The sequence below is a fragment of the Scomber scombrus genome, chromosome 8, assembly GCF_963691925.1.
Source record: "Scomber scombrus chromosome 8, fScoSco1.1, whole genome shotgun sequence".
Classification (NCBI taxonomy): Eukaryota; Metazoa; Chordata; class Actinopteri; order Scombriformes; family Scombridae; genus Scomber; species Scomber scombrus.
Genome location: NC_084977.1, coordinates 23,594,621 through 23,618,401, shown reverse-complemented (window position 1 = coordinate 23,618,401; position 23,781 = coordinate 23,594,621). Strand labels below are relative to the sequence as shown.

The 23,781-nt window shown below is 37.9% G+C and overlaps 1 protein-coding gene across 2 annotated transcripts; it reads left to right on the top strand.

Annotated features, from left to right (window-relative positions):
- The first annotated feature begins 1,781 nt into the window (after positions 1–1,781).
- Positions 1,782–22,191, top strand: swt1 (SWT1 RNA endoribonuclease homolog). Of its 2 annotated transcripts, XM_062424539.1 has the most exons (17): positions 1,782–1,916; positions 2,102–2,174; positions 2,573–2,646; positions 2,797–3,883; positions 4,063–4,192; positions 4,718–4,819; positions 5,018–5,209; positions 5,945–6,038; positions 6,719–6,960; positions 7,405–7,556; positions 7,863–8,001; positions 10,006–10,145; positions 10,441–10,571; positions 10,984–11,130; positions 14,621–14,687; positions 14,776–14,843; positions 20,755–22,191. In XM_062424539.1, exons 2-17 carry the CDS (start codon positions 2,106–2,108, stop codon positions 20,849–20,851), a joined length of 2,931 nt encoding a protein of 976 aa, XP_062280523.1. In that variant the 5' UTR covers positions 1,782–1,916; positions 2,102–2,105; the 3' UTR covers positions 20,852–22,191. The 2 variants fall into 2 exon arrangements, with proteins under 2 accessions (XP_062280523.1, XP_062280524.1); XM_062424540.1 differs by lacking the exons at positions 14,621–14,687; positions 14,776–14,843; positions 20,755–22,191 and adding an exon at positions 12,863–12,967.
- The last annotated feature ends 1,590 nt before the right edge of the window (positions 22,192–23,781 follow it).

Here is a 23,781-nt window from a genome sequence, read left to right as displayed (position 1 = left end):
TAAAACCTACTGTATCAATTGAATGTTTACAAGCACTTAAAACGCTTAGCCTTGAAATTGGATTTGCCCCTGGATGGGCAAATGATGGAAATGGTTTGTTGATGTGGTAAGAATGGGATCACTCTGTAAATGTTATTCCAGTTTTCCCTTGAAGCGCAGTACAAAGCTTCAACATGATGAGAATTTTCCTGCCCTTTATCCAAAAGGTTTGATATAGTTGTCCAACCAGGCTGCCGTTGGAAGTAAAAAGAATGATATCAAGGGACCAACAGCTCACAGCTATTTTGCAACTAACAATGGATCGACCCGAATATCATTAGAAGTCGGGCTGCAACTATCAATTATTTTCTTTATTGATTCATCAGTTAGTTGTTTGGTCCATAAAATGTCATGAAATGGTTTCCCAAAGGTGACATCCTCAAAATGTCTCGTTTTGTCCTAACCAGCAGTCCAAAACCCAAAGACATTCAGTTTACAGTCATAGAGGACTAAAGAACCCAGAAAATGCTCACATATAAATGGAATCAGAGAGATTTTGGAAATTTCTTCTTTTAAAGACGTTTCCTATACCTTGATGCTGTCTCTAACCTTTGTGGAAATGTCTGACTGTGTTTAATGCCTACACAGTCAACACATGCAGTAATATAGATCAAGTTCTGACTGTGTATGTTTGTGTAAAGAGATCAAGGTAACCAACTCAGGCTGATACTCGAATAACGCTGCTCTGTCTACTCCTCTTTAAGCTGTATCTATGACTGTTTATGTGTCCAGGCAAGCCACATTTATTTTATAGCACCTTTCAACAACAAGGCAATTCAAAATGCCAAAAAAACTAAGCACACCTGATGTTTGGATTTTTTCCACTGGTAGGTCAACAGATGTCCACTCCAGCCAACTTTTCTGCAATAATGTACCAAAAAGAAAAAAGTATTTAAAAAGCAATAGAAGCAGACAAAGCGAAGCAAGTCTTCTAATTAAAAACTGAAATAGCAGAATAATAATGGTTATTAAATGTGGTCATAATGATAAGAAAATTAACTGAATAATATTGAGAGCAGTAATTTCTGTCATATTCAGTCAATTCCGACCGTTTTTAGTTTAGTTTATTTGGATCCCCATTAGCTGTTACCAAGGCAACAGCTACTCTTCCTGGGGTCCATTGAAGCCCATCTCAGCAAATGTAATCCTGAAAAGTCAATATAATGAGAAACTTTGTCAAAAATAATCACTTATTATCTCAAAATAATGAGATTCTAATAAGCCATAAGATAATTCATTATTTTGAGATACTAAGCCAATATTTTGAGATACTATCTCATTATTTTAAGATAGTTTGTCATTATTTTCAGTTAGGCTACTAAGTCATTATTTTAAGATAGTTTGCCATTATTTTGAGATAATAAGTCATTATTTTAAGTTAGTTTCTCATTATTTTGAGTTACTAAGTCATTATTTTTGAGATAATTTGTCATTATTTTGAGATACTAAGTCATTATTTTTGAAATATTTTCACATTATAATGGCTTACTTTTTTTCATCACATTGGCAGAAATGGCCTTCCATACCAAACAATCGATGTTTCCAAAATTATATAAAGGGAAGGTAAATATGATCAGCAATAAAAACGTTACAATATACTAGAGAACAGGGAGAAATTAGTTTGTCTTTTCTTGTCATGCCAGTGCACTCCGTCTCCAGCCCAGTAGGTGGCACTAACGCTTATTAGTTGTCATTTAAATCCAAAGAACAACAATACGGGGCGGAAGATTAGCGGATGTTTTGGAAAACAGGTGGTCGATGACACAGGAGGATTTACAACTCTGGCAATTACACATTTATTCCTACTATACCTATTTCTTTCCAGTTAATTAATATACGCGGACGTCTGAGATAGTAAAAAAGACAGCTTGCTTACGGTAATAACACATCTATAGACTTGTGATTGTGTTTTTAATATATTGTGGTCTCTATTATCATCATTTGTCATCTTACCTTACATCTTAACTTATTCCCCTTATTAAGAGATGTTTAAATATGTATGGATAAAGACAAACATAATGTAAGTAGTAGCTGAAGATCATGTCTGCTCTTTCCTCCATAGGAAGATGTCTAAAAAGTCAAAAAAGAGGAGGCGCAAGAAGTCGTCTTCATCCTCCGGTGAAGAAGATGAGAAGGTGAGGAAAGGATAATCAAAGCTGTTGTTTCTAGGAATGGGCAATGTGGTTATAACCCTCTGTACTCTGTATAAAGTTATGTAACATGATATAAATGTATATGTTGATAGAATCTAAATTGAGAAATTGCTGATAACCAGGCAGGAATGTCTGTTTTTGGCTGCTGAGGCAAAAAATCATTAAAAAAAAAAAAGAAAATCTAGTGTAGATATTAAACAGTCATTCAGTTCATTCATTTGCAGCATTGCTTACAAAATAACAAACTACAACTTGAAATTTTAAAAGGGAGCGCCACCATGGTATAAATGATTTGGTCTCTGACAGACAGTAGTCATCTTCATGTCAGGATCTACTACCCAGCTTACAAGAGATTTAATGTTTATTTTCCATTATTGCAGGCACGTGAAGAACAAGATGTAACCAGAAATTATAAGAGTGGCAAGAGGAAGAAAGATGGATACAGCCAGGAGAGGTTGGATACAATATATTTGACCTTTAAAATCAATTACAGTAATGATTAGTAAGATTATTGCTTCATTGAGTACCAACCACTCACATTGATGGGTTTCTTTAAACTACTGTATCTCTGACTGTCATATTCTTTGTCGTTTTCCGCATGCAGCTTTGCAACAAAGCAGAAAGATTGTGCTTCTCATACTGTTAAAGAGGATTCCCAAAGCACCCGTCAGATCAAAAAGGCTGTCTACAGACTGCCAAAAACACAAGCAACAGACCAGAAACCTGTTAATAAGGGAGGGGAATGCTCCAAATCAAAACATATCTCTGTGCCATATTATGGAGATAATTATTCTGGTAAAGCAAAGCGTGATATTTCAGGGAAATGTACAATTGCCAGTGGGAGTAAAACTGTGCAAAGGAGCCCATCCACATCCCTGAGCATCGGCAGTACAGGTACAGTTCCTCAGAGACAAGAATGGACCTCTACAGGCAGCTCTAATGAAAAGTCTTCCCACAGGAGCCCATCAAGATTTAAAAAGCTGCTAATGAGTCCCAGTTCGGTTTTCGCTGAACAAAAGGAACAGAGGCCGAATGTACTGAAAAAGAAGTGCAAAGAAGAGGAACCACCAAGAACTGGAAATAACAGCAACACTATCAAATCCAGGGATTCAAACAAGACCTCTGTCTGCGTGGACTCTCAAAGGCAGAAGATAAAGGACCTGATCAAGAAAATGTGCCAGAGGCATAAAGAAAAGGATTTAAATGACAAAAAGAGCCTTTATACAGAAGCAAAAACTCCTGCTACTACCAAAAAGCAGTCTTCCACCTCAGCCAAGTACACTACCTCAGAGAGGAGCTCAAACGTGTTAAAGAATGTCACCTCAATCCCAGGGAAGGCCACATCAGGGTCCCATAACACAGCTAAATCATCATGCACCCAGCAGCAAATATGTTCTTTCACATCACGTCTGCCTCTGAGTTTTAAGATACCAAAAAGAGTAAAGTCATGGCCAGTTGATAGCACAGTTGAAAGTAGTGATGCTGTTTCAACAAGCAGAAATGTCAGACATGGGACTGAGCTTTCAAACTCTGGGGCCTCAGTGAACAAATCCAAGCAGGAAACTGTGAAACAGGCTCACAGTTTGGATGTTACTCCTATTTTTCCAAGTGAAGAGCAAGATAGGAGGCCATCTTGGTCAGGCCGACTCCCAGCTACGAGTAATACCGACACTGCGCCATGTTATGACCAGGTAAGATGCTCTGAACTGAACTGAGTTTTAGCTGTCATGAGTTATTTTCCTTTCTTCTTTTTTACATGAGAGAAATCTTAGTTTTCTAATCATGCAGTGGTTAAAATGGCAAACTGCTTAGTTGCTTTTTTTGTTGTTTGTGTTGCTTTTTGTTTGTTTTAAAATGTGTTGGTCTGTAGAAGCAATTGGTTGAAGAACTTCACCTTGCTCGCTCTGAGAAGAGATTGGAGCTTGATGTAATGCAGAGCTATGGGGAACTCACCTGTATGGACATAGACCCCCCAGAGGAAGGAACTACAGACACACTATGTGAGTTTTTTTTTGTTTTCCTGGAAGGTGATAAATCTGAACTGAAAAGTCAAATAGCAGTATTAATTAATAAGGTAAAATGTGTTGGGTTGGTACAGGCAACAAAATGAAGAGATCATTTAAATGGTTTCAGGTCACCAAAATAAACCAGGAACCCCCACCCATTCTGGAAAAGTTGAGAATTAAATAGGATTTTAATATCAAAGAGTCCCACAGAAAAAAAAGTATTGCATCATTTCACATCACATTGCATCAAGTCTTTATGAACTGTTAACATGCATGACATTATACTTTTAGTCAAATGGATCCACATCATACAAGTTCATACACAGCTGACAGTGAATCTACTTAAGGGTTAAGTCCCAGCTAATGGTCTGCCCGCTCCTTTCATCCCACATAATAAGCATTATTAGTAATATTAGTAAGTAAAAGAAATGTATTTTGTAAACAATATACTTCATTCACCTGTTAACTTTGGTAACCAACAATAAGCAATTAATCAAACATGAACTTGTCTTTTTACAGGCAAACAACCCCTTCAGCAAACCCTAATCCTCATTTTGGACACCAACATTCTCCTTAGTCACCTGGATTATGTGAAAAAGATGAAATCTCTCGGTCTTGGAGGTGGTGTAAATGATTTTGATACTTAATGTTAATCTTCTTGTTGTTGAGCAGGATGGTAGTCCAAATAAATAGAGTGAAAACCATGTGAGCTTTATCTTGAGAAAATAATAAAAATATATTTACACACATTTGGTATGAAAGGCATTTAAGAAATATGGAGTTATCACCACATTTTCTCTTATTCTACTGTTTTCGTAGCCCTGGGCTTCCCTGTTGTCCTGATCCCCTGGGTGGTGCTTCAGGAGCTGGATTCACTAAAAAAGGGTCGAGGCCTGAAAGATTCTGTGGCTCACCTGGCCTGTCCCGCCATCTCATACATTTACAATTCTCTGAAGAGCCGGGAACCGTACCTCTGGGGCCAGTCAATGCAACAGGCCACCCAGAGTAGCAGTGAGTGCTGATTTAAGGAAAATATATACATTTCTGATGCATAGTAAAAATGTGTTACCATTTTTGACTAAAAATACTACATCTGTGCCTGGTCATTGGCCTCAAAAATATTATATGAAGATGAATTTACATCAAAGCCATGTTTTTGTAGTCCATTATTGAGCTTTGATTTTGTCTCTTATTTAAAGAACAGTGTATATGGATCCAGAAATGGCAGAGATTTGCCTGTCAAGCTATTTATTAGTAAATGGTTGACTGTTCACTTTACAGCCACTGGGTGGCACTAGCACTATGCTGTGCTCTCCATAGTTCATCTTCGTATGCATGGTGTGCATCTCAAGGGCAGGTTAGCAGCCATGCCTAAGGTAACCCACTTCTTAGCTGTATTTAATATTGATCAGACATGAATTTTCCAAGAGTGGTAGTAGGATCACTTCAGCAAGATGTGAAATAAAGGAGATCCAGATAAAAGATATTGCTTTCGATTTTTAATTTATTGTATCTCTTGGAAAAGACTTGAACTCTCCATTTTGTGTTCTCCAACTTTGTATCTTCCTTCTTGTCTATAAAAGAGAAAAAGGATCTGATGTGCTGTGTCATACACTGAATAAAGCACTTACCATGTGTTTTCAGTGTCATGAATTAAACATACCCCTATGCGCTTTAATGGAATGTCACGATTCTTTCTGTCACTCCTGTCATTTAGTCTTTCTGTCTGTATCTCCTTGTCCCCAGATGGTCTGAATACTGAGAATAATGATGACCGAGTGCTGCAGTGTTGCCTGCAATACCAGAGTCTGTACCCAGAGTGTGCACTCATCCTATGCACGTGAGTTCCCCCTCCCCCTTCGTTATACTGCTGCTGCTGCAGAGTGTGTGTCCTCTGCAAATAATGCACATGCATGTGACTGTGAGTGGCTTCAGCCAGATAGTTCCAGTTGGGATGAGAGAAAGAGAGGGCCAGGCAGAGTAAATTAGTAAGAATAGATGTGCTGAACAAGGGATTCTGAGTTTAGGCTTTTTTTTCTTGCCCACAATAGGTGTTGCCTTTGTATCGTTACACATTATTTTTCCTTTTGACCTATTTCTCTGTCTGCCTTTATTTACACAGTCTGTTATTGATACGTTAGCTAAATCAAAGGAAAAATCAATTGTCAGACATTGGATAGGTGTTGTACAGGGACTTGGCTTGGATTTAGTGTTAGTCACCAAACCTCGTGGTTGCTGGAAAAAGGGATGTGATTGGATTATGTTAAATGAATAGTTGAGCGTTAAACATGAAGCTACAGTCAGCAGTCAGTTAGTGTAGCTTTGCATGAATAATGGAAACGGGGGAGAAACAGTTAGCACCACTGTCCAAAGATAACCAAATTCACCTACCAGCACCTCCAAAGCTCACTAATCAACACATTATAAAATGTTTCCACATTCCATAAATGTTAACTGTGTGTGTTTTCTATTTAGACACTCTTGATTAAAAAGTATTTCTAACCCCTCTTTCATCTCTAGTAATGATAAAAACCTGTGCAGTAAGGCTCTCTTGAGTGGGGTGAAGGCCCACAGCAAGAATGACCTGGAGGCAGAGATTGGGGGATCGAGACTTGACCCTCCCTACTGCAAAAACAGTCAGATTCCCACGCCGCCTCACATCAGCTTCCAGGTCTCATCACCAATGCCGAGCAGGAGTTTCATACCAGTGCAGGCACACAGTCAAGAGAGAACAAGCCTTTCTGTAGGAGCCACACAGAAAGGTGAGCCAGGGATGAATGTGTTCTTCATGCAAAACAGGAAATTGCTTGGCGTACTCCATCGCGGTGCAATAATTAACAGCACATACCATCAATGAACTTTCCACCCACAACTTCCTATTTTCCTGTTTTTCTCTGCTTCACGTCAATTCCATCCATATTAAATGTGGGTGAGGGCTTCACTGCATTAGTAAACAATTTTAACAACCAAAAAATGTTTTGAAGAAAATTAAGTGAAAGTAAAATTCTAAAAAACGTCATCTACTCTGTGTACAGTTAGTATCACAGATGCTGAAAGATGCATTTTTAATGAAACCACTTCCATAATACAGACTGTGTATATTGCATTCATGTGCTCCTGCTATCTCTCCTTCTGCACGTACAGTACATGCCTATACTCCTGCATCTTGTGTCTCTTCTTATATACATATATGTTACTGATCACAGATAGAAAGCCACTCAGTGAAGGGGATGAAGAGAGGAGGAAATATGACTTGAGCAGATGTGTTGTTTCTGAGCTAGAAGATTGCCTCCGGGAGGTGCTGTCCGATGTGCTAGAGGTGGAGATGAAGGCTGTGTACGAAGACCTCTGGCAAGAGGTAAAATTGTGTTGTGGAATTTCACATAATCTCATACATACACATAAAGGCTATATAGGCTATATTTTAATTTGAAGTGTTGATGACTAATGCTTGGTATTCATTGAGGTTTCATCTCGACATGACATTATAAATGTGGGAGTCAGTGACATCTGCTCAGACATCTTACTGTAGATCAGATTTCTGTGTGCTTTGAATGGAAATTTCTAGAAGGTGGGTCGGATGGGCCAGAATGACTTTCAGTTTGAACATTGCATTTTTTACAAAAGTCTTTGATGGTTTTTTTTTTTTTTTTCCTTTTACCAGATAATTTATGTAAAACCACCCTGGACTCTGCAAAATGTCCTGCAGTGTTTGAAAAAACACTGGATAGCTGTCTTTGGATTCATTGTCCCACGGAAAAAGCTTGAAACTGTTTTAAATCTCATCAACTTCTTCAACTCAGGTATGTAGGTGGTAGTGCTAACATCTGTTTCATTATGTCTTCTGATACACACATATATAAAAAAGTTGGGGGGTGGTGTTCTCCACAAAAGCAGATTTTGCACTCTACTTGGTTAAAAATGTCCATAATAATGTTTGGGGTTGTGTCAGAAATATTTTAGCAACCATGTCTGACCCCTTTCTTCTAGCTCCAGTGTTCTGGATTTAGTGGCATCAACAATTATTATTTTCAGGTGATTATGCAGTAATTGAAACATACTGGTCAGGTCTGTTCTGCTAGATGCCATTAAATTCTATACACTTCACCTTTAAATGCGCCTTGTGGAGTTTTCGTGCAAGCAAACAAAGTTTTGGGACCTACACATAAAAAACTGCTCTATAGCACTACTAGAGGTCAGAAACTCCTCAAAGGTTACCTTTAAGAATAACTGAACAACTGGCTTTATTTAAATGTTAATACAGGATGAATATGGGATAAATGTAACTAACATAACATATTTTATTTATTCATTTACTTGACTTACAGTGTGTGCAGAACATCACCTGAAAGCTCTCAATGTGTTAACCTCATGCAATGTTTTATTTATTTATTTTCTCTGTTGCTGGGATTTGAAAAGGCTTGATATCATCATACACTGCAGATGACAACATTTGCTGCCAGTTTCCTATCAGCTGATTTTAATCTTCCTTTGAATGCGAACAGTAGATTTTAAAAGACAATAACACACTTGAGATATTTAAATCCAGCAGTAGAAATAGCCAAACTGAGCTCCGTTATGTCTTTAAATGTGAATATATTCTTTGTTCTACTGTAACAGTTTCAAGGCTATAAACTGAAATGATATGAAAAATCACACAACTGATAAATGAGAACATCAAATGTCCCAGAACTGTATCCAAAAATGATTTATTTTTCACCGGACAGCGGTGATGAGATACTGAGTCATCCCCCATATAAAAGTCCTGCTCCAGTGGGGTATGGCATAGTCTGCCCTGCACTGCGCTAGAACCCTACAGAACTACATACATAATTAGGTCATCTGCTAAAACAGGACACTCAAATGTGTGTCAGAAAGATGCTGAGTCGCCCTCTGCAGCACTTCTTTCTCTGGATCTTATCACTGGATCTAATTACATTACGCTTACAGTGCTGAGTGTGTGTCTGTGTGTGTGTGTGTGTCAGCCTCTTATTCTCTCTCTGTCCATCTGTGTGGGGCTGACTGCTGCACCAGTGGCACAATGTTTTTTAATCCATCCAAGAATTTTAATAGCTAAAACAATGGAGTTTTGCCCTTTTTCTGTGTGTCCTTGGTTCACTAGAATGATTTTTAGATTGCTTGGTCCCACGCAGCCTGGCTCTGTGCCAGAACAGCTAGAGTAGGCTGAGCAGGAGGAGGAGGAAGGAGGGATAAACTGTATGTGAGGCTAAGAACAAATCTAGGAGTGGAAAAGTACTGCATGCGATTTTCTGGTCTCCACTGAGCAGGCTGTTAGTGTGTGTGGAGCCAGATGTAGCTATACTTGTGAGGACAGGCACTTCACAGCCCACTTAAAAGTGAGAAAAGCTGAACTGTAGTGCTAGTGTTCAGTTTTATTAGGTAAAGGGTTATAGATAAGTATGCAGTTGATATAGTTAAGGTTAAAGAAAACAATGAATGCAAGTCCATAAAATATCCTCTCAACCCTATTGCAAAAGCTGCCTGTGCATTATGCAACATGTTGAGGTGTTGCATACTTTGCATGCGGATACACGCGCATGTTTCAGCGTAAGTCGTGCATGTTCTGGACAGGTTTCACTGGTCTAGAACGTTCAACATCAGTTTCAGCAGGTTTGTTGTCGGCCAGAGTGTCTCACAGTCTTCCTCACAAGCTTACACAGACAAAACATCCTCCTCCTACTACCTACCTACTATGTCTGCTATTTATGTGTGCATTTACCTATTTGGGTCCCGACATTTTATATCTTATCTTTTACATACTGTTTGTATCTTATATATTCTCTCAGGTAAATCAATGGACTGTAGCGCTACGTTAGCCGCCCTCCAAGAAGCTAAGGAGCTTGTCGAAGCATTTGAAAAACGTTCAAGCCATGTTCCCAGTGCCCTCTCCATAATGGACAACATTTTCCATAAGCTACAACCTCAGGTGTGCTAGTGTACTTCATTCACTTTTTTATCCCACGTCTGGTCACTCAGAAACAACAGCTTCTCGTCTAGAATTGTACTGTCCGATTAGTGATGTATATTGTGATGGTTGAAGTATATATTGTGTTAAAACCCAGAGAGCATTTGGAGGGAGTCTATTCTCTTAAAGCTTTCAAAGAGCTTATAATGAATCCCAAAACAACAATATCTAAGACCAAAGGATGTTTTTTATTATTAAACATGACCTTTTATTTGATGTTTTACTATCTGAATAATGGCTACATCTGTCTGCGTAGGGAGGATCTCCTACATGTGATGTTGTCATGAATGATGAAGATGAAGACAAACAACCCACGTCCACTCAGTTCTCTTACCAGGAAGTGTGGGCCCTGTTTGAGAACATCTGGTCTAATGTCTGTCAAATAAGGTGAGTGTAATGGATTTTTGATGGATGCAGTGCACAGCTTCCACTTACAGGCTTCAAGATTGTACTGCAGATACTGTAAAAATAATTGTGTGTTGTTCCTGATTTTCACTCAAAACTGTGCAGGGTTTTTTTTTTTTTTTTTTTTAAAGGAGCAGAACACACACATCCAAAGCTGTTGTTTCATGCTGCAAAGGCAGCATAATTTATGGTGAACAAGGAAAGCTAAAAAATGTGCTGGTAATTAAGAGTGGGGAGCAAAATGGGGAGAAAACGCCAATGAACCCAGAGTCAGTCAATGTAATTTAAAACAACAATAAATGGTTACATGAGTGAACTTGTATAAATAAAACAACACGTTTAGTTTTCTCTATTCCACTGACCCCTGAGGTGATTTCTTTCTGTCATGTTCCAGTTTTGAAGTGTTCAAAGCTCTGGGCTTTGACCCTCAAGCCATGCAGACTGCTCAACCAGCAGGAGGTCCTCCACCACCACAGGAAGCCGTGGCCTGTTTGCAAAAACTGTCCTCCATGGTGTCACAGCTGCTCCAAGCCTTCAGCAGGTATCTCAGCCTACTCATGTCACTGCTCCCACTCTAAACATTCTGCTTACCTCTTAGCCACTATGTCCTGTCAATTGTATACTGTATTTAGTCAATTATTGTCATAGTGTGTGTTTATAGAGTCTGGGTCTTAAAACATAAGAAAATGACTGGAGAGGGAGTCAAAGAAGGCATTTATGTGTTGTTAGGTCACTGTTGCTTCTTTGTGAACACCCTCCATCTCAATCTCAATATCCACACAACTTCCAACCCTCTGTGTAGCGACTACTTTTCCAAAAGGCCGCTGAGAGACTTAGTAGGCTCTTATCTGTGACACGTCCACAAAATCATACTAAAGTCCAGATGATGTTTTTACTGCAGTTTATTTGAAAGAAAAATCAAAAAGGTACTGACAAGCAGCTGTTCCACAAACATAAAAACCCTGATGTGATCCGACTGTAAGAATAAAGTGATGAAAACCGATGGTGATGATGATGACAATGGTGACGGTCAACAGAAAATATCGGAACTCTACCAACTCCCTTTGTCCAAATCTCCCGCCACCAACCAAGTGAACAGGTAAAATAAGGGGAAACCACACCCATGTGTCAATCACTGCATGTGACGCAATACGTGCAGCTGAAGCAAATATAAACAAAAACAAAACATATTTTGGCTCCTACACTCTGACTTAACCTTCCTCATGCTGTCACAGGTGTGTTTCACATTATGTCTCAACAGGCAGTCCCTTAATGAAGCTGCTTTAAACTGTCCTTGTCCTGTCCTTAACCAACCACCTCCTTCCCGTGCCCTTGTTATGTAGGTGTCTTGTATGCTCTCATAACTCTCAGGCTGTGTTTGGTTTGCACTGTTGTTCAGGCTGTAATCTGTTCGATCTTCTAACTTATCGTCTCTCCCATTACGCAAAAGACAGTGTATAACTGTAGCATTGTTTGGTTTCTCACTGAGCTTTCGTCAAGAAAAATGTGAAGTTACATCTTCACCGCCCACCAGCTTTCGCTTGTGCCTGAACTGGCATCTGAAAATATTCAAACTTTTTTACATTTCACACCAGACATACAGATTTGAGTGTAATAATGAAGTAATTCAATAAAGAATAGTGTTGCATTGCAAGATGACATATCAGTGGAGCACTTTATGGATTATATGCTCTATTAACTTCTCTTCATTAACTTGATGATATCATGGCGTTTCTCAAGCTGACATCAATTGTATGCAGTCACATCCTCCTTCTTCCAACTTCCCTTTCACTTGGTGATGACTCAGATAGCTGTCATGGCATGTGCAGAAAACCTTCCCGTAATCCTGAGCTTTTTCAGTTGACTTAATATTACACAAAACAATTTAAGTCTCTCTTTCAATTTCAGTTTCAGTTTTTTCTTTATTGACATGATGTTGTGAATCAAACATGTTTCCAAAGCAAAAAAAAATCGCAATTCAACTGTAGAATATGAATAGTAAATAACAAAATTAAATAAAGGAAAAGAGAAAAAAAAGAAAGTAAAAAGTCTGTTACACTGAACAAAATCTTTTTATCTTCTCCCAGCAGGGTCTGTCTTTTGGGAGGGTAAAAAAGCCTGGTCGAATTTGAATTTTCTCCCTTTGTGTGTTCAAACTTAACTGCTCCTGTACATATAAACAAAACAGCAAACAAATATAAGGTCCAGTCAGAGTCAGCTTATTATTATTTTGGATGGGATTCATTGTGACATTCGGGTCTCTTTGTTGGCAGGTAACTATGAACTCCTGCCACCGAAAGGGAAAAGTGTCTGCTGACATCCTTCATCCAGCTTTCATCCAGCTGTCACTCTGAACTCCTACTCTAAAAACCAGTATAGATAGAGGATTTTGACATTAGGTGACAATATTATATTTTTTCTCTGATTGTGATATGCTGTCACACATGACAAAAAACCTATTATATGAATAATTTCAAGAAGAGATATATTCAAACTTCAATTTTGAATAAAGTTTCTCTCTGTTAGTTAAAGCAGGACACTTCAGTACATCAACCAAGACAGTCTGTTTGAAATGTCAGCTTATGATCATCCCTGTGTCATCCTGCTGTGGTTAATAATTGATCAAAATACTCATGATGGTACATCTTGACATACTTTATTTCCTGTGTTAAGCCTCTGCTGCGCTTTGTTGTGTTATCTCTCAGTCAGATGTGGTTCCCCCTGAATCTGTACTCTGTTGCTTACACAGGATGTACGGCAGGGCGGAGATCTTGTACAACCACATACAAATGTTTACAAGCACTTGAACAATAATGTATTAATTATAAGACGAGTATATGTGTAGATAAGACAAAGGGGAAATTATCCTTCTGTTGTACAGTGTGTTCGGAGCTCAATCGCTTTAAACCAGACAAAACAAACCTTTCAGATTGTAAGACACTATGTATGTGCTGTATATCACAAGTGCACTTCATCACCACTTCCTTCTCAGAGGCCTCCTGTTTGTTGTTTTTGCCGTAAAGAATGCTTAATATGTTGGTACTTTATTACCTGATGGTTTGTCATTTGAATTTGAATGTGTTTTGATTTGATTGAATATATTTATTGTTATGAGTGTTTCAGTGTCAGGAGATGTTTATCTGTAATGACACTGTCATGTGATGGAGCACCAGCAGCTTCTTAAGTGGGTCTTTGTGTGATTTTGTAACTCGTTGACAAGTTCTGCCGCAACTTTGTCCTCTTTCAAAATCTGATATTTTTCAGATTCTGTTTTTCTCTCAAGGTTGCAGCTACTGGGCGTATGTGCTTGTGTCACTATTGCATTAGCACATTATAAACGTGGCAGATGTGTTAGATATCTTTACAGCTGTGACTGTTTTAGAATAAGCTTTTTCGTACCATGCTACCTTCATCTCTTCTCTGCAGGAATGTGGGCTCACTGTGTATACTTTGTGTGTGTGCTTCTTCATGCACGCGCACTTTTCCATGCACATGCATGTGTGTATTAGGCTGCTCAAGTACAGTTGCCTTGGAGACGGCCAGACTCATTTTCGCATGTTCGAGCAGAGCTATGACTCATACTGCCTATCTCCCTCCGTTTCCCTCTCGCTCATTTTTCTCATTCTGCGATCACATCACTGCATATGGATAATTCACGACTCTGCTTAATTTACCATTCTCCATTCCTCATTCTTCACTCCTTTTACAGCCAGGGAGATGGGGAAGATTTTAAAGAAAGAAAGGAATCGAATCTTGAAGAGGGTGGAAATATAGGAAGAAATTCAACACATTTCTATGTTGCATAAAGTTTACACTAAAAATGCTTTTACTCTCAGGAGAATAAAATGACATTGAGTTTATATTTACTGAATGAGAGGTTCTTACAAATAAAGGTGAATGAATGGATTGGCCCGAGCTGTACTGAGGTCATTATTAAAATGTCAAACAACTTTTCAACCTTCAACTGGAAGAGAGGTAATCTCTAAAAATTCCTTTTTCTTTTTTCTTTTTTTTGTGGGGGTTGATCCCAGTGTCTTGTCCTCAGCTCCTGGTTTAGAGGAAGTGCAGACACTGCTTGACATCATCCAGTGTAATAAGGTTGGTGCCTTTTCACAAATATCGGTTTAATAAAAGATGACTTGACTTTTTTCATGTTTTTGCTCAGCTCTTATGTGTTGCGTTTCAGATTGTTGATGTGGATTCCCGATTTGCAGCCAAAGACCTACTTGATTGTTTCTCACAACAAGACTACAGGTAAAACACACACACACACACACACACACACACTCTCTCACACTCTCTCACACACACACACACACAATGCCATATATACTATATATGTGCATATTATAGAGCATATAATTTAGCTGTCCCATTATGACCTTCGTCTTTTCAAGGGATTTTTTTATTTACTTGACACAGTCACTACTTGAATCTTAACAATATTGGGTAATATAATAATAGATAATATTCAGGACAAACCTATTACAGTCATTTTCTTATAGAGGCTAAACACATTAAAATAAGGTTTACTGAGATGAATCCAGCACCACTTTGAATATACATGCACATACTGAGTTTGATATATGCCTTTAACAACAGCCTTCTGTTCAGTTGCCCAAATCAAACATTCACAAGATCTCAGATTTCTCATGCTCTTTGTTGCAGCATGCCTGGGCAGGTAGAAGTGTTATGTTTTTTCAGTCTCAGAGCCGTTGCTCGATCATTTAAACCCTCCCCATAAATGTCACCAGAAGAGCTCAAACAATGATGGTGGCCATGCCAACAACTCCAAACAACTCTCACACTCATTCATAGCATATTTCTTTAAAGAAATGCACAATAGATCTTTGTACTTGTATATAATTTACTAGGCATGGTACAGTAATGACTAGGCTGGACTTTAATGCCTACACGCAGTTACCTGAATCAGTTATAAGTCATTCTTCTTAGCTGTTGAAACATGATCGTCCTGCTGCATGGACAAAAATGAATGCTGGTTCTGCATTGAAATCCTTTTTTGTAGGGGCAGTGTGAACTAGAGATACTTGTTTAACCAACTGACTTTGTTTGAAGATTGGAGATTAAGCATTGCTTAAAGGGACAGCTATCAACTCTTGTACTATAAATTAAATGTTGATTTATCTACAGTGCTGAGCTGAGTTAAAGTCTGTTGACTCAGTTTCTGTTGATGTCATCACTCTTAGCTTATCTATGTAGCTTTGTCCGGTATCTCATTATATTTAAATTGCATAAGTATCTTATGGAAGGAGGAAGGGTTTATCTGCAGCAGTGCTACCTGAATGGCTGAATATAGGACTACAAAATGACCTCTGCCCTCTCATGTCTCTCATGTAACACAGGCTTTACATGCAGACCTTCTTTGAGATTATCTTTCCTGTCTTTAGACTGAATTTTAACAACACATAAAAATACATGGTTATCCTCCTAATCCTGATTATTTTTGACTGTGTTCTTCTATTTATTACCTTTTTAATATTGCGTGGTTTTACTTTCACTGCGCACTATATGTGTGGGGGCATTCATCTGCTATGTTAACTACGTTGTCACTTACATTGACCCAGAATATGATTTGTGCTCTGTGATATTATAATTAAACTAAAAATAACTAAATAAATAGGTTTACATTTGTTGTGCTGAAATTATTACAGTAATTCATAAATCAAATAATTGATTAGTTGATCGACAGAAACAATTCCAACACTTCTAATAATCCATTAATAAATAAATAAATCATCTATCAAGAAAAAACATTTCAAAAGCTGGTTCCAGTTTCTCAAATGTCAGAATTTGTTTTCTTATGTTTATATTATTGTATTGATTGACAGTTAGGCAATTGATAACAAAAAATTGGCAGATAAATTGATCTGTATCCACATCCTTGAACAAAACAGCACCAGAACGCAGACATGCAGTAACAAACAGAAACACAAAATCCATCGTTCCAGCTCTTATTGTGGAGACGTTTGATCATCAGACAACTAAATATAATACTTAACTACATTTTACAGAATAACATTATTTCTTGGAATAATAAAGTAAATGAAAGCAAAGGTTTATTTAGTATTAAAGACAACATCTGCTGTGTCACTTCGTGGAAGAGATTTTCAGGCTCTTGGCAGTCGCATCAGCAGCTTTTGTTACAAAGGATCACCGCTGAGGAACGTAGTTAAGCTGACTGTGTTTGTAAATGTTTTATTTGTTACATTCACTGAGAAGTGATCTAAGCCTTTACTTAGCGAGTGCATTATCCCTGGTGTTAAATATTTGATATCTGCACACAGTGGCGGTATGATGTCATGAGTTATATAAAGCCTCAGGGGGGCCTTTTCAGGAGCATCAACAGTCATTGACGGGCAGCTTTCAGTATAAGCGCGCCTCAATAGTAGATAAGCTGCCGGGCTTCCGGAGATTCAGGATTTTACAAATGTCAGATTAAAAATGATGTTTTATGATAAGACCTGTTGGTTTAAAAATAAACAAATGAAAAAGTGACCACTATCATATTTCTAATGTGAGATTCTTCATTTTACAAATTGTAGAATGACCAGTTACACAACAACCTGTAATGAACAGGAACATTTCAATACCTCACAAGCCTCATCAGTGTCTTTAATCGCCTGTCTTTTAGATGTTTTTTTTCATTTATATTAATGTTTCTTGTAGTTTTCAGCTTGTTTTACACATACAGAGGGAGAGATATACTGTGTTTAGGAAGGATTATAGTATATTTTACACTAACTGGTTTGCAGTTTTTGTCTAGAATGACAAGCATGTACTTGTATGTTTGCATAATCCCTTTTCTGGATGCCATCTTAATTTCACTGTATCTTAAAGAGAGTGGGAGGAAAAGCAAGTTGTTTACGTGTTTCTGTGTTTCATCTTCTAGTAGACTTTCAGATCCAAGAATGATTTAAATATTAGCAGCCCTGGATCTATTAGAATTTCTTTCTTCATACTTATGGTGTTTTCAGTGTCAGCAACACGTGCATGTGTGTGTTTATACACAGCACATTGTGTGAATATGGAGAAGTCGTACGAGCCTGATTTTGCGGTTGACAAATGAGTTCAGCTGGTGGTTGCATCAGCTGATAAGTGAGAACAAACGCCTCTGCTGTCCAGGGGGCACAGATGTATGTGAATACAAGTTCACGTGTTAACACGAGTTTAACTTGCGTATCATTTCTTACGTAATTCATTGGCTCAGACAAACAAGCTCCTGATCCTTAGCTGTCGCCCCTTTGGCATTATCTTATATCATAATATTTACACTGCAGTTTTATATGACTCAAACGGATCAGAGCTATTTCATAGTTGCGTCAAAAAAAAGCCTAAGGTCTTACATTATTTTAATTTCTGCTCGTTATATTTAAAAGCTACACTGAAGAGAAACTGCTTTGTTTAATAGGGCAGATCATTCACTCCCCCTTGTTTCTCACTAGTTCAGCCCTTTTTATTTTCCAACAATTAAATGAAAAATTGAATAGAGCCATGTTCAAACAGATGGGAAGAATAGAAAAGCTTTTTACTAGACCATTATTTTACTGGCGTATATTAATATTGGACTAATTGGACTGCATCAAACCACATTGCATGCCTTTGTTTGTCAAACCTTTTACAGGTGAGCCCAGGGCCACTCTGATATCATTCACTGGCATTCCTTCATTAGCCTCCATGCGAGGCTGAGTCACACTCAGAAAGGTCAGTGTTTTACTTTCCAAGTGAAATTCGAATGAACTACAAATAGAACAACTGACTTTTAGAGAAGACGTAGTTTTATGTAAACCCTATTATAAAGGTTTGCTGTAAGATTTCTACACAAAAGCCATCACAGCACAGTTAGTGTGCACCATGTGCAGTGAAAGGACACGCTGTTAATATTTGCTTGTGCTTTTTGGCAGTATGTCAAGGAAAGTATAAAGAGGAAATTTCAAGGCTTGTGTAAGTCCATCTAAAAAATAAATAAACTAGTGTGAACATTCCCAAATAGCTCATTAATAATGTTCTATAAATGAGAATCTTCCTGAACATTTTAGTCCACTTTTCTTTTTCTTCTTCAAACTGATTGTGAACAGTCGACTGTGAAGAACAAACGTTGGTTGCCATGGAAATGATCTGTCTGAGTCCAATTGTGGACTTCCTGTTACACTTAACAACATACTGGGAGCCGAGAACATTAATCAGTTATGTCATCTCAGCGTATCATGTGGTTCTGTATTCAATGCAGTGCAAATTATTACCGCCTCCTGGGGATATCCATTAATTACCTGTCAAACACATATATGCTGTTATGTAACGCAAAAAAAAAGCAGCACAGGTCTCCCTCTTTGTGTATACATTGTCGATCTGGGTCAGTGAGTCTGTGCACAATTTATGTGCGTCACCGACTTTTGTGTGACTGCGTTCAGAGCTCAGTGCATTTTGACGTGACCCGTGTGTCACACTAATGAGTCCGTACTCGTCCGTGTAAACACGTTGACAGGAAGCCTTTCACACAACCCCTCTGTCCGCGGAGCATGTTGGAATGCTAATCCAGACCAACACATCCTGAGAGTAGCATGAACCTGGCAAGAGTGAAAAGTCGGTGAAACAACCTGCTGTTTCCACACAGGTTATGAAAACACACAGCTTCACACTTGGATGAAGAAGTGGAAGCGGATGGATAGTTGCAGGGTGAAAGGAGGAGGCGTCAACAGCCAGGAAAATTCTGGTCTTTTTATTTCCTCATTCTCTCCTCCCAGTGGTTACATAACGATTCAATGGAAACAAAGAAGAGGAGGAAACAAACAAGCAACAAGCTCCCTCAGTGTCTCCGCCACTAAGTAGCTGTTGCCAAGACTGTAGCAGCCAATTTGTGTGTGTTTGTGCTCACGGTGAACACTTGTTGTGTGTTCTCGGATGTGCATTTGTAACTGCGTGGAAAAGTGTGGTGTTGAAATCAGAAAAATGTAATTCAGCTGGAGGGAAGTGTGTATACATAGTTGGAATTGACACTCAAGAACTCTGCAAACTGCCACACACACGCACACACGCACACCCACACACACACGCACACACGCACGCACACACACACACAAACACACACACACACACACACACACAAGCTCTTTTGTCTGTTACGGACATTCTGTGCTGAACATGATCCACACATAGTACGGTTATCAAGATGCCTCTAGCGTCATCTGAGTTCATCCAGATAATACAAGTTAAGTTGTAATAAAAGTTAAAGGATAGGTTTAAATCTGACTGTTGTTTTAGGACACACTTGGAAAAATTGTGTTTAAAACTCTTTAAGAAGATCTGAAACTTTTTAACCATTCACAACCTTTAAATAATTTCATTACAGGCAACAAAATTAACCCTCCTGTTATGTTCAGGTCAGATTTGACCTATTTTCAAGTTTAATTTTATTCAGATTTTCAGATAACATCCTCCAGAACTGAATACAATAAAACACATTTTGATCAAATAAAGTGTTGTTTATGGAGTTAAAGCTTATATATCAAAGACTTTTCACCTTTTTCCATAGAAAAGTATATGCATTATGTCATATGGCATTTTCCCCCCTATAACACAACAGACGTAACAATAATTACTCATTTTAATGTATAAGAAAATTCAGCAGTTAGTTTGGGAATTATTTTGTTCATCATTATCCTTCTCTGTTCTGTTCATCATGAGCAATAATGTGGTCTAAGGTAGATAAATCATTAAAATAAGTATACATATATTATGGTTATGGATGAAATAAGTTACTTATTAGATAAAACATTTTACCAGATCGTAATTTGTTTTTTTTTCTGTTTGTTTATTAATTCAAACACAAGTCAAATTTGACCTTTGAACACTAAGGGTGCAATCCCTTTTCAAACACAAAATTGTATGACTTGTCCTGGAAAACGAAAATTTGAAATTCTATGACTTTTCTTGGTTTTCCATGACCATGGGAACCCTGATTAAAGTATGAGTATGAGACTCATATTTTGATATTGTGTTTTTTGATGGGTAGGTTTTCTCAGGTACTTAATGGGTCTATCTAATGTTTGATACAAGAGGCACACTGAAAGTTTTTCTTCCTTCTCTCTGTCTCTGTCTTTTTTTTATTCTGTTTGTATCTCATGTATCTCCATGTGTGTGTTCATAGGGAGAAGCTGAGAGTTGGAGGGGCCCAGTTAATGGAGCTAAAAGAGGCCCTGGACCGTTGTGTTGAGACCACACATCAACAGATCACATACACATAGCCTTGATTGGACCAGTCTCCAGAGGTTTCCAACAAAACAAAATGTTTGAATAAACTTGATCCTTTAATTGAAGCAAAATCTGTAAGTTAAAGGGATGATTACTTTGAGTATAAACTCTGTGTATAAAAATGTGTTCAGTGGCAGAAACGTTGTTCTGTTTCCCTGAATGATAGTCAAAAAAGCTAAAAGCTAATACATTTGTTCAATGGTGCTATTAAACTATTTTCCAGTAGTTCAGGTTCATCAGGTACTGCTTTCAGTGTTTTCTAGCAGTCACTGAGCTGTTTGACACTTGGTCTTCATACCTCCCATCCAATAATCATAGTTGAACTGCTATTACAGTTCTTCTATATTTCAAGTTCGATTTAGGTTATTAAATTTGTAAATATGAATGCACATAAATGTTAAATCATAATATTTTACTATATATGATATACTTTTTTAAAATGTTATATTTACTTTTTGAAACTAAGTATGTTAAACTTTGGGCATACATAGAATTTATATATTTATTTTGTGATCTTTTTGGGCCATCTGAATGTGTCTGAAGGACCCAGACAACAGATTTAAAAAAGACTGCAATTAACTATATTTAATGTCTGTTGCACTTTCTTAAAAGGATACGTTCAATATTTTCAAATTAGACCATATTTAAAGTATCCTGTGGAATTTTTGACCACTTGTAGTGCTATGGAGCCATGTATTTAGGAGTTGGTACCAATTAGTACCAGTTTAGTTGGTTTTGTGCACACATACAAGTACACAGATGTATGCACCTAAGACACACAGAAGCGTAATAATGAACCAACAATGTAAAGCTATCTTGTAAACATGTATATAAAACATTTTTTTTTAAATGGCTTTGCAGATGTTTTGTATGGAGGAAAATACTTTCAGCTTATTTGTACTTCAAAAATACACAAATAGTTTTTGTCTGAAACATTTCATGTAAACAAAACTTTTTGTTGTTTTGTTTGTTTAAAATAATATTCCACAGGGCACCTTTAAAATATGTATTTATGTTTGTTAAACTTCACCAAAAGCTTCAGTTAGAAGAAGCTGCATGCAGAAGGCTCTCAGTGCAGTTTTTGTTTTGCCTGTTAAAAGGTCAAGTCATACTTCTAATTTCACACAACTAAATGAAGCAAAAACAGTTTGATGGACAGCGTGCTTTTACATCCTCTTTTTTTAGCAGTGGAAACTGGACATATCTGACTATGCCATGAGCTTCCTGTTTTCACAATCAGATTTTTTTTTTTTTTTAAGTCAACATTTTTAATAAGGTTGGCAAAAATGGAACTTGGATTTTCAGCTTTTCTCAGTTTTGGTTTATTTTTACAATTAAGTAAATATGTACATAATTTCAGAACTCATATATATTTGATGTAAAAGAGTTTATTGTTTACAAGAAGAAATTAAATGCTTTATCTTATTATAGATGTCTGTTTTTGATTTGCATTTCCTTCCATTGATCTCTGCATAGAGGTGAATTAAAGAGATTTCCTAACAGTTTCAGCCTGTTAGGACACATAGCAAACAAGATAAGATTCAAAACCGTACAGCTTTTATGTGTCTGGTACAACATTTTTTTAAAATTGAGTAGTACAGTAAATTTGCTGTGATCAAAACTGACAGCCTGAATGTGAATGCATGTGCCTGTGTGTGTATGGTGACTAAGGGGATTAGAGTGCAGGTGACGCCAGCAGGCAGGCTGAGATTACACCTGCTGCTCTGACACTCAGATAGGCTAAAGGATCAGACGTCATGCAGGAGGAGCCGGAGGGGGGGAGGGCGAGAGGGCAAATAACTGGGCCCAATGATGATCTGTAGTCCCTGAACTCCCTCTCATTAAATCGTTGCAGAGTTGGACAGAGTACTGTTACTGGACATTTTGTTCAGTTGTAATGTTAGACTCAGACATTGACATTTTTGTTCCAGATGCTATCTCAGAAATATCCAACTAACAATTTAAATGTATGTGCAGGGAATTTTCATTGTACTCTATATCTATGTGTATAATGGATGTAAAGGATAACATAAAACAGCAACAACCACCTGAGCATTTTCATATCTTGTTTTCAGAATGCCTTTGTCAAAATGTGGTTTGTAAACTGTGAAACAGGAAGAATCAAAGAGCTAAATATATTATAGTCCTCTCTGTGTAATTGCGTATCCATGTTAATAGATCATGCCTTTGGTTTTGTTAATGTATAATTTCTTTTGTTTTGTGTCATGCTCTGAGTTGTACAAATCAAAAGCAAAAAGAAGATGCAAATTTAGTCACCGTTTCCAGTAGCACGGAGCCCACATGCTGCCTTTTTTTTTTTTGGGCCATGACTGTCAGGTGTGTCAACAGAGATTAGCTAATTTGTGAATGAGCTGAATGTGACTAAGCGCAGGGTGGGGGGATTTAGCAGATTCTGACTGCCGGTGATGTCTGAGGTCATGCAGATGCAGCCTGCTCAGCTGGTTCCGGTTCAACCCTTTCCAGAGCCCAGAATGATTGTAGTCGTCCCTTCCTGCTGAGGTCTGTTAGCCAGCTTAGTATAATCTCCCTTGAAAGACACTTACAGGAGCAGGAAAAAAACCTGGTTTAGCGTGGTAGTCCCAGAGGAAACTGGTGGCAATGGAAGCTTAGACAGCATAGACCAGGACACCGTAACTATTCAACACTACGAGCAGTAAAAGAGTGAGACAAGGTGGCAGTCATTTCTAAATTTAGCATCGGTGTTTCAGCTGTTAGTAATTTAGTCCAAACTTGTGGCAGTTAGTTGAGCTGCTGATTTACTTCTGCATAGAGCCACAACCCTGAATATTAACTGTAAAAGCCTGCAGGCAGTGCACAATTTTAAATAATACTATCATCATACTTTCATTTGCATATTATTCACTTGATATATTGAAGAAAAGTGCTGGAGACAAAAAAAAAA

Excerpts from the sequence above, each read along its gene's own strand:
- swt1 (XM_062424539.1), top strand. The coding sequence starts at position 2,106 with ATGTCTAAAAAGTCAAAAAAGAGGAGGCGCAAGAAGTCGTCTTCATCC. Across the intron at positions 4,820-5,017 it reads GAAATCTCTCGGTCTTGGAG|CCCTGGGCTTCCCTGTTGTC; the intron begins GTGGTGTAAATG and ends CTGTTTTCGTAG. Across the intron at positions 14,688-14,775 it reads ACATCATCCAGTGTAATAAG|ATTGTTGATGTGGATTCCCG; the intron begins GTTGGTGCCTTT and ends GTTGCGTTTCAG.